Raw genomic sequence first — 13845 nt, 5'->3', positions numbered from 1 at the left:
GTCGTATAAAACCGTGCGAAAAACAGAATCATTAACCTCGCGAGGGCAAAGTTGAACAGCTGTCGTGGTTTTATGTGGTTAAATATTAAAATTCCTCACGCTATGTTCTTATTGTCACTTATATTGTGTGGTGATAGACTTTTTTTTGGACAAAAATCAACAGAGTAAAGGTGGGGAAAAAAACTACATTTTCACTGCTCTCTGAAAACTTTCTAAAACTCTAGATTATTTGGTTCTTATTTAGCATTTTTTAAGATTAGCTCGTTGAGTGAGTGCACACTTCCGCGCCAACGCTGGGGGCTCATAATCCATCCCAGGGATTATTTATGAATATAATGACGCTTGAATTAATTTACCAATCAATAATTGACCAATTTAACAACAATTCAAAATGAAACCAGGGCCAGAGGCGCAGTTTTTGAACAGGCAAGGCAGGCAACTGCTTGGGGCCCCTCCCTAAAGGGGCCCCACCTCACTTTAACCTGTGTGAAGTTATCGTTCTGCAAGTTGGAAAATGAAGAGGATTATTTATCTTTTTTTGCATATCTTTTTTTACTCAGTTTGTATATTTTTTTTTTTCAGTTATTTACAGTATTTTATTGTTCTATATATTTATATTGTTTTATAATGTGGGTTCTTTACAGTATAATGTATTTTTTTTACTTAGTTTATATAGTTTTTTAAAAGCTATTTACAGTATTTTATTGATCTTTACATTTATATTTTCACATACTTGGTTTTTCCATGTTATTTCATTCATTTCGAAAAAATAAATACATTTTGAACTCATTCATTTTTCGCTGGTGTCAGATTATTTGTAGCATAATGGTGATGAACACTGGTTGGAAAGAAGGGCCCCCTGGGAATTTTTGCTTAGGGCCCCTACAGACTCTAGAATCGCCTCTGACCAGGGCTGATGGGATGGATTCATCGTCTGTGTTGATTGGTGGTGTGCAGTACTGACTTTGGACACTGGGTGGTGCTGTTTTCACATAATGGAAACGGTGAGATGTTTGTAATTGAATAAATTATTATTAAACAGACGCCACAACTATACAGTTAAGGGAACTAAAATATCAGATTACGTTTGTGTGATTAAGATTAACAATATTCTAATAATCCAAGCACTGCTTATTTTACTATACTGGGGTTTTCCAGATTTTATAATACATCCATGCACTGGTAATAAGAACTGGATAGAGCACTGCCCCCTCTGCACGGTGGCCACTTTGGGTACTGCAACAAAAAATACTCACTGGGCCCAAAAAGTAATTTTCCCATTGAGCACAATAGTAAAAATAAACGCCTGTAAAAGTGTCCACAGGACACCTCGAGACACGGACAAGGGCTTTTATACGTCTTTGTATTCTATATTTTTAATTCATGGAGTTTTATACTTGATAAAAACATTCCTAAAGGCCATAAAAAGCCCAGATAAATCTTATTTCCCAGAGTGACGTCACAGCTGTGTACGAGCACAGCAAAGCGCGCTCATGTGGCGTCTCGGGAGCGGCGCTGCTGTCAGTGAACAGTACTTTATGAGAAATGTGAATAAATGAAGATAAATTTGGGGTTTGTCGTTTACATTTTTAATAAAATAATATGACAAAGCAGGTTTTAATTATTTAATTTAAAACTTATTATCGATGCATTTACGAATCATTGAGAAGATGAGACTTTGTAAAACTCTTATAAAAGTACTTTTAATACCTTGTTATGGTTTATGTTCCAAAAAGTCTGCAGGTTAATATTGTATGATTATTATATTCACCAAAATAGTATTTATAACGATACGTTCTAGATGAAAAACAGTTACATATTTGATATATATTTATATATACATTTATATCTATTTTTCTACATGGTAATGTAAATTCTAATATGCATAGTACATACTTGCATACTTGTGTATTGAGAAGTAGTTACAGGTGATATGCAGTATATATGTGCAGTACACTTTTCAACCACATGAGGGCGCGCCTTCATTTCATTTTCCAACCACAGTCATGATTTCTACCATAAAAAAAACTCAGCAGGATTTTGAGAAAGGATGATTTAACACAAATGTAAATGTTTTAAATGACACCTGGTTCATTATATTTATTTATTGGTTTAGTTAAATTGTGAACAACGCAATTTGAGTTACTTTAAGAGGCTTTTTTTTCTTTTTTCTTGTAAATTCCCCTGGGAAAAAAAGAGCAGACATTTTTACAATTATTAAAAATATATAGAAAATAGACAGAAATCAACGTTAACATTATTTTCTGAAACTAAAGGATCTCATTGGAGTGTTTTAAGAAATTAGGAAGTTAGAAGTTATTCACCCCGCCGTTCAGAAATGCATATTTATGCAAAGGGTTAGTCACAGTAACCTGTCGTGATATGAACAAACACTTTAGCAACATCACGCCCAACAAACATTCAAAAATCACGGTGAATCAGAAGAGTGCAAACTCTTGAATTCTGAGATTAAAGTCAGAAAATCAGAGTTATGAGAAAAAAACTTCTAAATCGGAATTGTTTCTCAGAATTCCAACTTTCTGACTTTAATCTCAGAAGTCTGAGTTTAGCCTCAGACTTCGAAACCTCAGAATTTGGATTTTAATCTCAAAATTCCGACTTTCTGACTTTAATCTCAGAATTCAAACTTTCTGACTTTAATCTCAGTAGTCTAACTTTAATCTCAAACATCAATAATCCGATCTTCTGACTTCAATCTCAGAACTCCAATTTCCTGACTTTAATCTCAAACCTCAATAATCCAACCTTCTGACTTCAATCTCATAATTCCGATTTTATGACTACAGTAATCTCAGAACTCCAATTTCCTGACTTTAATCTCAGAAGTCTGAGTTTAGTCTCAGACTTCTAAATCTCAGAATTTTCATTTAAATCTCAAAATTCAGACTTTCTGACTTTAATCTCAGAATTCCCGACTTTCTGACTTTAATCTCAGAATTCCCGACTTTCTGACTTTAATCTCAGAATTCCCGACTTTCTGACTTTAATCTCAGAATTCCCGACTTTCTGACTTTAATCTTTAATCTTGAATTATGACTTTCGTAATGTTTCATAAGGTTAGAATTGGTCGGAAAACAAATGCCATTTCTTACATTAGAGACGATATAAATACAAATTAAAAACATAATCTGACTTTAAAGAAGCAGCACCTCCACACAGGGATTATAATTCTGTTCCAACTCCTTTCACATCAGGTCACAGCAAAGTGACTCTAGATAAAATATGGAGGCTCAGGCTCTTCAGTTCATATCGCAGGAGATTATTCACATCATGGACGAGTGTTTGTGTCTCGTGTTACTCACTGACCCTGAAATATTATCCTCTTTCACACCTTTAAACGACCTGAATGTACACAGTCAAAAATAAAGGAAAATGGTGTGTATGCAAATGACCACAGGCACTGGTTATTATATTAACAGCAGGTCAAGCTACATTCTCTCCTCCCTCCTCCACGATGAGCTGACGTGGCTCATCATAGAGTAAGTGACAGCCACTTTATTAGGCACACCTGTTCGTTCTCTTTTTTGACTGAATGCAAATATCTAATCAGCCAATCACGTGGCAGCAACTCAGTGCATTTAGTCATTTACACACACATGCTGTCAGTGTTGTATGAAGTACGGATAACTTGTGTACTTGAGTAAAAGTAGAATTACTTTATGTTACAAGAAAATGACTTTGGTAGAAGTTGAAGTCACTTTTGTTTATATAATTTTACTTAGGTAAAAGTCTTAAAGTATCAAAAGTAATTTTAACGCATAAAATGTACTTAAGTTTGAGGAGTCAACTACTGGTTATATTATTATTATTAGAATACTGATTATATACATTATTATTATTATTATTATTATACTACTGATTATATACATTATTATTATACTACTGATTATATATTATTAAACATTATACTACTGATTATATATATTATTATTATACTACTGATTATATATTATTAAACATTATACTACTGATTATATATATTATTATACAAGTGATTATACGTTATATTATTTTGCATTATACTACTGATTATATACCAAATTATTATTATGCATTATACTACTGATTATATATTATTATACATTATACTACTGATTATATATATTATTATACAAGTGATTATACATTATATTATTATGCATTATACTACTGATTATGTACTAAATTATATTATATTTAGTGCTGGGCGCGTTAACGCACGCAGCGTTTCCGTGACGACTGACCGGAAAAAGATGCGCGCGACGTCATGTTTACGTGACTCCCGATTGTTTAAATGAGTCTCTAAAGTAACGCTAAACTTTAAAAAAACAGAGGCACACATACGCAGTACAGTGGTACGCTAGTTATTTGTTAGCGCTGCTCTTTTCGTTTAATAAACAGACCGCTCCAGTTCTTACTGTAGGCGCGCTAACGGCGCTAAAGGAGCTAACTGGTGGCGCGTCTTTTTCCTGTCAGTCGTCATGGGAACATGCGTCATACGTTAACCTAGCGCCCAGCACTAATTATATTATATAACACAACGCATACGTGACGCCATAAGCAGCTTTACTCACGCCCTGAGGCTGCGGTCACAAACACTGTTATCATTCACCACAATGACTCTGCTTTTTCTTTGCTTTTTAACCACTCATGGCCCAGACTGTAACTTTGCATATATACGAGTAAAAAGAACAATAGAGGCAATAAAAATCCAATGACGGCAGCGCCTGTCGTGTGAGTGAATGACTGTTGAGTGTAATTCACTCTCAAGGTTTATATTTGACAGATTATAATAGTTCTTTATAGTCGTCGAAGAACCTTTAAAGGTCCAGTGCGACTCATAAAACGCTGCCTTTCACTTGCCAAAATTGTGAATACGGCACCTGTCGTGCAAGCGAAAAGTTGTTATGTTGGATTATATTTGACAGATTATAGCTCACGCTGCTGAAATATTATAAATTGTAATTGAATAGGCGGAGTAGGTCAACTTCTATGAATCAGCCGACAATAACTATGACAAATATTCATTTTGTTATCATAAATACGAAAAGTCCATATCAAAACATACACTTTTATTTTGAAATTTTGAGAAAAAAAATTGAAAAACCCTTTAAAACACTAAAAAGTAAAAAAAAGTAAAATTAAATTAAAACGTACAACAATAAAATGATTAAATACAAGCTCCCAGAGTGTATAATAAGTGTAAACATGGTGTTTGTTTACATATGGCCTTTAATCTACAGAGAGTTTATCTGCTTCCTGTTTTAAAGACCACGGTCATGTGACACGGTGTTGACCTGGAGTAAACCCTCTCTGAGCACCTGTGATAACCCAAACCTTAGTCCATGTTCAGAGTCCACTGAAGTTGCCGTGTCACTCCAGTGTGTGCACTTTTTATTTGGCTGCAGCCTCCGATTTGATCTTTCATCGCCAGTTAAATTAATCATTAAAGTCAGTCGGACGTTTTATTATTCTCTGTATCGCAAAGCCTGTATTGTGTCTTATCAAAGTGCTACAGCTAACTCGTTTAAATTGAAATGTTGATTAATGTCCCATTGACCCGTTTAAATAAATGAATTTTATTACAATTAAAAAACCTGGCTGGGCATCAAGTATGTCAACAATATTCTTAGAATGTACTCGTCCACTCCCAGACCAAAGTTCACAGAGAAGAAATCGCTGATTCCATCAGAACAGCAAATAAAACAAGACTCTGTGCTGTTGGAAGTTTAAATAATTCTTGGAAATGTTATTGCAAGAGAACGCCAAAAGCATTTCAAGGGAACGCCAAAAGTATTGAGAGGGAACGCCAAAAGTATTGCGAGGGAACGCCAAAAGTACTGCGAGGGAACGCTTAAAGTATTGCGAGGGAACGCCAAAAGTATTTCAAGGGAACGTCAAAAGTACTGCGAGGGAACGCCAAAAGTATTCAAAGGGTAAGCAAAAGTATTGCGAGAATATTGCGAGTGAACGCAAAAATTATCGTTAGGGAACGTAGAAAGTATTGCGAGAATATTGCAAGGGAATTCAAAAGGTATTGTTAGGGAATGGAAAAGTATTGCGAGGGAACGCTAAAACCCTATAAGTATTGCAAGGGTACGCAAAAAGTGTAGCAGAAAGTATTGCTAGGGAACGCAGAAAGTATTGCTAGGGAGTGCAAAAGTATTGCGAGAATATTGCGAGTGAACGCAAAAAATATTGGGAGGGAACGCATAAAGTATTGCAGAAAGTATTGCGAGGGAACGGAGAAAGTATTGCTAGGGAACGCAAAAGTATTGCGAGGGAAAGTAAAAAGTATTGCTAGGGAACGCAAAAGTATTGCAGGGGAACGCAAAAACACAAAAAGTATTGCAAGGGAATGCAAAAACACAAAAAGTATTGCTGGGGAATGCAAAAAGTAGCTAGGGAACGCAAAAGTATTGCAGGGGAACGCAAAAACACAAAATGTATTGCAAGGGAGGGAACACAAAATACTTCAAGGGAAGGCAAAATATTGCAAGGGAAGACAAAATACTTCAAGGGAACTCAAAATATTGCAAAGGAAGGCCAAAAGTATTGCAAGGGAACACAAAATACTTCAAGGGAAGGCAAAATACTTCAAAGGAAGGCCAAAAGTACTGCAAGGGAACACAACAAGTATGGCCACTGGTGCCACTGGGTTGTACATGTACCACAGTTTGAGAACCATGGCCACTAGATGAATTAAAATGAGTCAAAATTATGTTGAAGACATCTAAAAAAAAAAAAGTTAATTCCAGACGCTCAAACATTATCTGTTAAATGTTATCTCTTATTTTTTTTATCTCTAACGGTCCTGTGGTCCACTCTCCCTGTGACGTTTCCCTCTCTCTTGTTTACCATTCGCGGACACTGAGCTGTTTGTCCAGCTGCATCATGTCCTCCACACTGTGGACGCTCGCTCTTCTCCAGCTCTCCGCCGTCGTCGGCCCGTCCTGCTGCGTCCCGAGCAGCCGCGACATCCCGGCCATCGCCAAGTACTTCACCACGAAGGGCAGATACGAGGAAGTCAACCCGCACCTCATCGAGGACATACTCGCGGTCAACAGGTCCGCGCTGCGGCCTCCGTTCCCGCGATGCCGGGAGATCCACGTGACCGCCATCGTGCGCCACGGCACCCGGTACCCGACCTCCAAGAACGTCAAGAAGATGCAGGCGCTCTACGGCGTCGTCAAGAGCGGCGCCTCGGGCGGAGAGAGCTGGCTGCGTGAGCTCCGGGACGAGTGGACCATGTGGTACACGGAGGACATGGACGGCAGACTCGTGCAGAAAGGGGTGAGCGACCACAAGAACCTGGCGGTGAGGCTCGCCAAGCTCTTCCCGTCGCTGTTGACCGAGGAGAAGCTGCGAGGAGGACTCGTCAAGTTCATCACCAGCTCCAAACACAGGTGTGTCAACAGCACCGTGTCCTTCAAGGCAGGACTGACCGAGCTGTGGGCCATCAAAGGTACGACCACGAACAGGGGTGCTTCAAGGGGCTTTGAGGGCTGAAGGGACCTGGGGGGGGACCCTGGTGGGGTACAGTTTTTGCAGATTCAAATGAGTTAATGTGAATTCATGGAGAGAGCTGAGGGGGAGCTCTCTCCCACAATAACAGTGGTGGTTCAAGGCACTTTGAGGGCCCTCGGGCTGAAGGGGCCTGGGGGGGACCCTGGTGGGGAAGTGAAAGTGGTTCCGTTTGAGGCTAGCTATTGTTAGCAAAACCAGCTAACAATAACAATGTTCTACACAGTTTTTTGCAGATTCAAATGAGTTAATGTGAATTCACTTCATGAACAATGGTGGTTCAAGGCATTTTCAGGGCCCTCGGGCTGAAGGGACCTGGGGGGGGGGGTTCCATTTGAGGCTAGTTATTGTTAGCATTAGCAGCTAACAATAACAACGTTCTACACAGTATTTTGCAGATTCAAATGAGTTAATGTGAATTCACTTCATGAACAGTGGTGGTTCAAGGCACTGTGAGGGCCCTGGTGGGGAAGTAGAAGTGATTCTGTTTGAGGCTAGCTATTGTTAGCAAAACCAGCTAACAATAACAACGTTCTACACAGTATTTTGCAGATTCAAATGAGTTAATGTGAATTAACTTCATGAACAGTGGTGGTTCAAGGCACTTTGAGGGCCCTCGGGGGGCCCTGATGGGGAAAAGGAAGTGGTTCCATTTGAGGATAGCTATTGTTAGCAAACCCAGCTAACAATAACAATGTTCTACACAGTATTTTGCAGATTCAAATGAGTTAATGTGCATTCACTTCATGAACAGTGGTGGTTCAAGGCACTTTGAGGGCCCTCGAGGGGGCCCTGGTGGGGAAAGTGGAAGTGATGCCATTTGAGGCTAGCTATTGTTAGCACAACCGGTTAACAATAACAACGTTCTACACAGTATTTTGCAGATTCAAATGAGTTCCTGTGAATTTAACTACATGAACAGTGGTGGTTCAAGGCACTTTGAGGGCTGTCGGGGGGGGGCCCTGGTGGGGAAGTGGAAGTGGTTCCATTTGAGGATAGCTATTGTTAGCGAAACCAGCTAACAATAACAACAGTCTACACAGTATTTTGCAGATTAAAATTAGTTCATGTGAATTTAACTTCATTAACAGTGGTGGTTCAAGGCACTGTGAGGGCCCTCAGGCTGAAGGGACCTGGGGGGGCCCTGGTGGGGAAGTGGAAGTGATTCTATTTGAGACTAGCTATTGTTAGCAATAGCAGCTAACAATTATAATGTTCTGCATAGTATTATGTGAATTAACTAAGACCAGCCAGCTGAGTTAATTCACTCATTTGAATCTGCAAAATACTATGTGGAACGTTGTTATTGTTAGCTGGTTTTGCTAACAGTAGCTCCCATGCAGGTCCCGTCAGGCTGAGGGAAAAGGTGTTTTTATTAATGCAGGAGCACATAATATGTATACAAAAGTGGATTATGGGTAATATAAACCCATAAATACTACACAGTGTCCCTTAAAGTGTGGTTTTATTATTAGGCAATGACATAACGCTGTTAACAAGTATCAATAAAGCGATTAGCGTTTAGCTTTTTGAAGGTGAAGAAGAACGTTATCTTTTAAGGAAGTTCCCACAAAACTGTTTTTTCTGTGGTTTAAAGTAATCAGATCCTCTCAGTGGACCCTATTTCAGCCCAGGGGCCCCGGACAAATGTCTGCTTTGTTTTCCCTGATGCAACAGCTCTCTCTCTCTCTGTTTGTGTCTCCACAGACATGGAGTTTGATCACACGGTGAACGACGCTCTGATGAGGTTCTTCGACAGTTGCGCCCGGTTCGTGGAGGAGGTCGATAAAAACCCCTCAGCTCTGACAGAGATGGACCAGTTCAAACAGGGACCAGAGATGAGGAGGGTCATGGAGAAGATCGCAGACCGCCTCAGGGTCCCATATGAGAACATCACAGATGGTCAGTGGTGGGGGGAGGACGGAGGATCCAGATCATTTTTAGATCAAAGTGTGAAGAGTTGAGCCTGGATCAGCAAATAACATCATACTAGACACACATATACACTGGTTTACACCTGGGAAAAAGTGGTTTAGTTACTATTTTTCTACTATTTTGTGACAATCATGGGTTATTAGGCCACTTTGAAACCCCTGAAATTGTTTGATTTCACAACATATTAACATTTTAATATGTCGTTGTCTCCCACAGATATGGCCGAGGCTGCCTTCTACTTGTGCGCTTACGAGTTCGCCATCAAGACTGTGAACTCCCCGTGGTGTCGGCTCTTCGACGAGGTCGATGCACAGGTACGACACTTACCGAAACAACTGGCCGAGGAATCGATTTGGGCTAGCTTTACACGACAACGATGTGAACACAAACCGCAAAAGTGGCGTTGCGTTCCCACTTTTTATTTCGCGTTTAGACGAGCGTCTTTGGGGGGAAATCTGCATTGCACGCGGTGAAATTTGATGTAGTATGCATGCCAGGCGGCTAGGTGGCACTGTGAAGCACTGCCATACAACAACACCAGGAGCGCGCGCATGCCTTGAAAGTAGCCCACAGTCGAAAAACCAAAACATTAACTCGGCTTAAAGGTGCCATGATATGTAAGAATGTGGCCAAAAACGGTTACTACATTCAAATTCAAAATACCGAGGTCTTTTAGGTTTCATTTTCTGACGTAACTGGCAACCCGTGATTGCTCGGCAGCTGAGACTCTACTGACTGCAATGATTGGTAGACGGCGGTAGGTGGCGCCACATGCAAAAAAACATGATTTGCAGTCTGCAAAATATTTTTTTAAATGCGAATATTTTGTCTGTACTGTTGTTGTTGGTGAGTTCAGTTTGTTTTATGAACATTATTCCTGAGTCTCTGTGACATATTAGGAGGATTTTATGGCCAGTTGCTTTATTACATAATGCACCTTTAATTGCTGAAATGACTCCCGGATAGGTATCGGTCCGACTGATGGATATAATCCGACATGTTTGTTGTTGTTCGGCTGTACTGCACATGGATCTGACGTCAACGCGTACGGGAGGATAGCCAGCGTGAGCAGCTCAGAGCGCACTTTTGCGTTTTTCAACCCTTCAGACGGGAACGTGACGGTGGAGCGTTTTTAAGATTTCCACTCTAGAGGGCGGGCTAATTTTTTTTGCGTATTTAAGCCCCAAAAACGCCGTCGCCGACCAATAAAGGACGATCTTGTCTTATCTAAAAGTACATTTTTCACCCTTTTCTGACACCAAACAACCAATTAAGAAAATAATCAGCAACAATAATCGATCATGAACATGTTGGTTAGATGTAAACAATAGCATTATAAAGTTAGAGAAAGACATTACTAACTGTTGTTAGACATAGGTAGTAGAAAAAGGCTTTGGTATCTTCCATGTCACAAAGGGTCTTTTGTGTTTTTTTGTGACTTCCCTCGACTCAGGTGTCGCGAAAAGACCCTTCAGATACGCCCTGCACTTTTTACCCACTCCACACCCACAACAGCAACAATGTGCATCTTATCTGTTTCAACAGGTTATGGAATATGCAAACGACCTGAAGCAGTTCTGGAAAAGAGGCTACGGTCACGATATCAACAGCAAGTCGAGCTGCATTCTCTTTCACGATATGTTCAGCCGGCTGGAAAAAGCAGTCAATGAGAACAAGTGAGTATAAAAAAAACCCTTAGGGGAAAATACTGGTTTTGTGAAATGTGGTTGGGATTTTTTTTGTCCATATAGAAAACTTTACACCAGTTGTTGATCCACTGCGTCCTCCATCAGTGAGCTCAAACTTGTTATTACGTGATTTCAGACAAGGCAGCAGTAGACGATTACTACGTTTATTGTTGACTTGGGATTATCGATGAATCGATTGCCCTCTCACTCTTGCGTAGATGTTCTTCAAACTTAACAACCCACTGGATTATTTACTAGAACACTGTTTTCTAAAACATTTGTATTTAGCAGACACTTTTATCCAAAGCGACTTACAAAACAGGAAGAGGCTACATCAAAGTAGTCTTGGATAGAACTCCACTAGATAGGAACAAATATCTTGAAGATAGTCTTAGATATCTTGAAGATATTCTTAAATATCTTGACGATAGTCTTAGGTATCTTGAAGATAGTCTTAGATATCTTGAAGATAGTCTTAGGTCTCTTGAAGATAGTCTTAGGTATCTTGAAGATAGTCTTAAATATCTTGAAGATAGTCTTAGGTATCTTGAAGATAGTCTTAGATATCTTGATGATAGTCTTAGGTAGCTTGAAGATAGTCTTAAATATCTTGAAGATAGTCTTAGGTATCTTGAAGATAGTCTTAGGTATCTTGAAGATAGTCTTAGGTATCTTGAAGATAGTCTTAGGTATCTTGAAGATAGTCTTAGGTATCTTGAAGATAGTCTTAGATGTCTTGAAGATAGTCTTGGACGCCCCTGTTCTGGTAGGTACCAGACCTCAGTCCAAGTTAAAGCTGAAACCAGTGTGTTGTATGTGTCAGGTCTGGCCAGCAGGTGACTGAACCTGTGACCGTCCAGATCGGACACGCCGAGACCCTCCTGCCGCTGCTCACCCTGCTGGGCTTCTTCAAGGACAGCGAAGCCCTGACGTCGACCAACTTCGCCACTCAGTCAGGACGATCCTTCCGCACCAGTCTCATGTTGCCCTACGCCGCCAACCTGCTCCTGGTGTTGTACGACTGCGGCCGAGGCGACCTGCGACTGCAGCCGCTGCTCAACGAGCAGGCTGTGACTTTCCCCGGGTTAAGCGACCAGAAGGCCTCGATCCCGCTCTACGCGGACGTTAGAAATCACTACAGAGCACTGCTCAACGGCTGCGACTCTGAGACGGAGTGCAAGCTGGCCGATCGTCCTGCTCACGGTTAGCCAGGAATTGTGGATTGTGGGAAAGATGAAAGATCATAATGGCTTTATTGAGTTTAAGTTTTAAGTTTTTTTTACCCAATTAATCAAATTTGCCAGCACCGTTTTGCCGAATACCAAAGAAAAGGTAGTTTTGACTTCCAGGAATAAATGGTGCATGGTTTTTAAATCAGCAAATGCACCCATGAAGGTATTGTAGACTTAATCTGCAATGTATTTTATTTTGGGTCGGTGAGGGTGAGTATCTCAGGTTGGTGTGAAATTGAAATTAAATTCTTCTGGATATAATATGCACTATATTAGGGATGTGAATCTTTGGGTGGCTCACGATTCGATTCGATTCAAACGATTCTCGATTCAAAAATTGATACAATGCATAGTGTGTTAAGGCAAATTATGGCATCAAAACAATACAGTTTGTATAAGACAATGTGATCACACAAAGGCAAACTTATTCATTCAAAACAAATAAAAACTTACTTACTGTACAAAAAAAATAACTTAAATTAACTTAAAATATATAAAAGCTTAGGCAAGCTGCCCTATTCTCCCAGAAGTTACAAAAATAAACTGTACACAAATAACACAAACTGGTGTTTTGTTTAAAAATCGATTTTTGAAGTTTATGAATCGATTCAGAATCGTGGATGATTAGAATCGCAATTCCTATGTGAATCAATTTTTCCCCCTACAATATATATATATATACGTATATTATATACACACGTATATATATAGGTCCTGCTTTGTGCTGACTTTATTTAACCACACCCCACCATTTACTTTTTTTAATATTTACATTTAGATTTACTTTTGATCCTTCTATTATACACTACACTACACTATGTACTCTCTTACTCACACGAAGATTAAGTCAAACAGAGCGCTCAGAGTCAACAACTATGTTTACCTGGAAAACAACTGAAACAACACTTCTAACGAGGCGCTAATTTGAATGACGTCGTTCTTCCTTTTTTTAATACATGATATGAATGGAACACTCTGTTATCAAGTCGTGATCGACGTCCTCGCATGATTGCGGTTGGCTCACCAATTTCCACATGAACACACACATTTTGTAATATTAGAGGGCGCCTGTCATAACACGTGACAGACGGAGCAGCAACACAAACAAGTTTGTCGAGGGCAGAGCAGTCGTATCCGTGACAAACGGTGTAGGAGTGTAACACGCAGAATGGAAAGGTCAGCGAAAGATAAAGCAATTCATAAATGACTTTTATTACCAAGTTTTTAAAAAAAAGGATGCATATAAATGCCAATCTCCTAGATATAAGATAGGCACATGGAAATATTTCTTTTTTTGTTCTTGTTTTGCAGCCTGAAACCTGTAATTAATTAATTAAAGGTGCATTATGTAATAAATCTAAAGCAACTGGCCGTAAAATCCTCCTAATATGTCACAGAGACTCGGGAATAATGTTCATATAACAAACTGTACTCACCAACAACAACAGTACAGCCAAAATATTCGC

The 13845-nt window shown here is 39.6% G+C and overlaps 1 protein-coding gene across 1 annotated transcript; it reads left to right on the top strand.

The window, feature by feature from the left end:
- Window positions 1-6894: 6894 nt before the first annotated feature.
- On the top strand, window positions 6895-12392 carry minpp1a (multiple inositol-polyphosphate phosphatase 1a; the record flags this gene model as incomplete). The annotated part of the gene is made up of 5 exons (XM_083897458.1): window positions 6895-7465; window positions 9232-9426; window positions 9676-9773; window positions 11005-11135; window positions 11971-12392. The coding sequence occupies 5 exons, from the start codon at window positions 6895-6897 to the stop codon at window positions 12353-12355; spliced, it is 1380 nt and encodes a 459-aa protein (XP_083753584.1). The 3' UTR covers window positions 12356-12392.
- Window positions 12393-13845: the final 1453 nt, after the last annotated feature.

This window comes from Microchirus variegatus, assembly GCF_963457635.1.
Source record: "Microchirus variegatus genome assembly, chromosome: 11".
Classification (NCBI taxonomy): domain Eukaryota; kingdom Metazoa; phylum Chordata; class Actinopteri; order Pleuronectiformes; family Soleidae; genus Microchirus; species Microchirus variegatus.
Note: the sequence above shows the minus strand (reverse complement) of the source record. Positions and strands in the feature narration are given on the sequence as shown.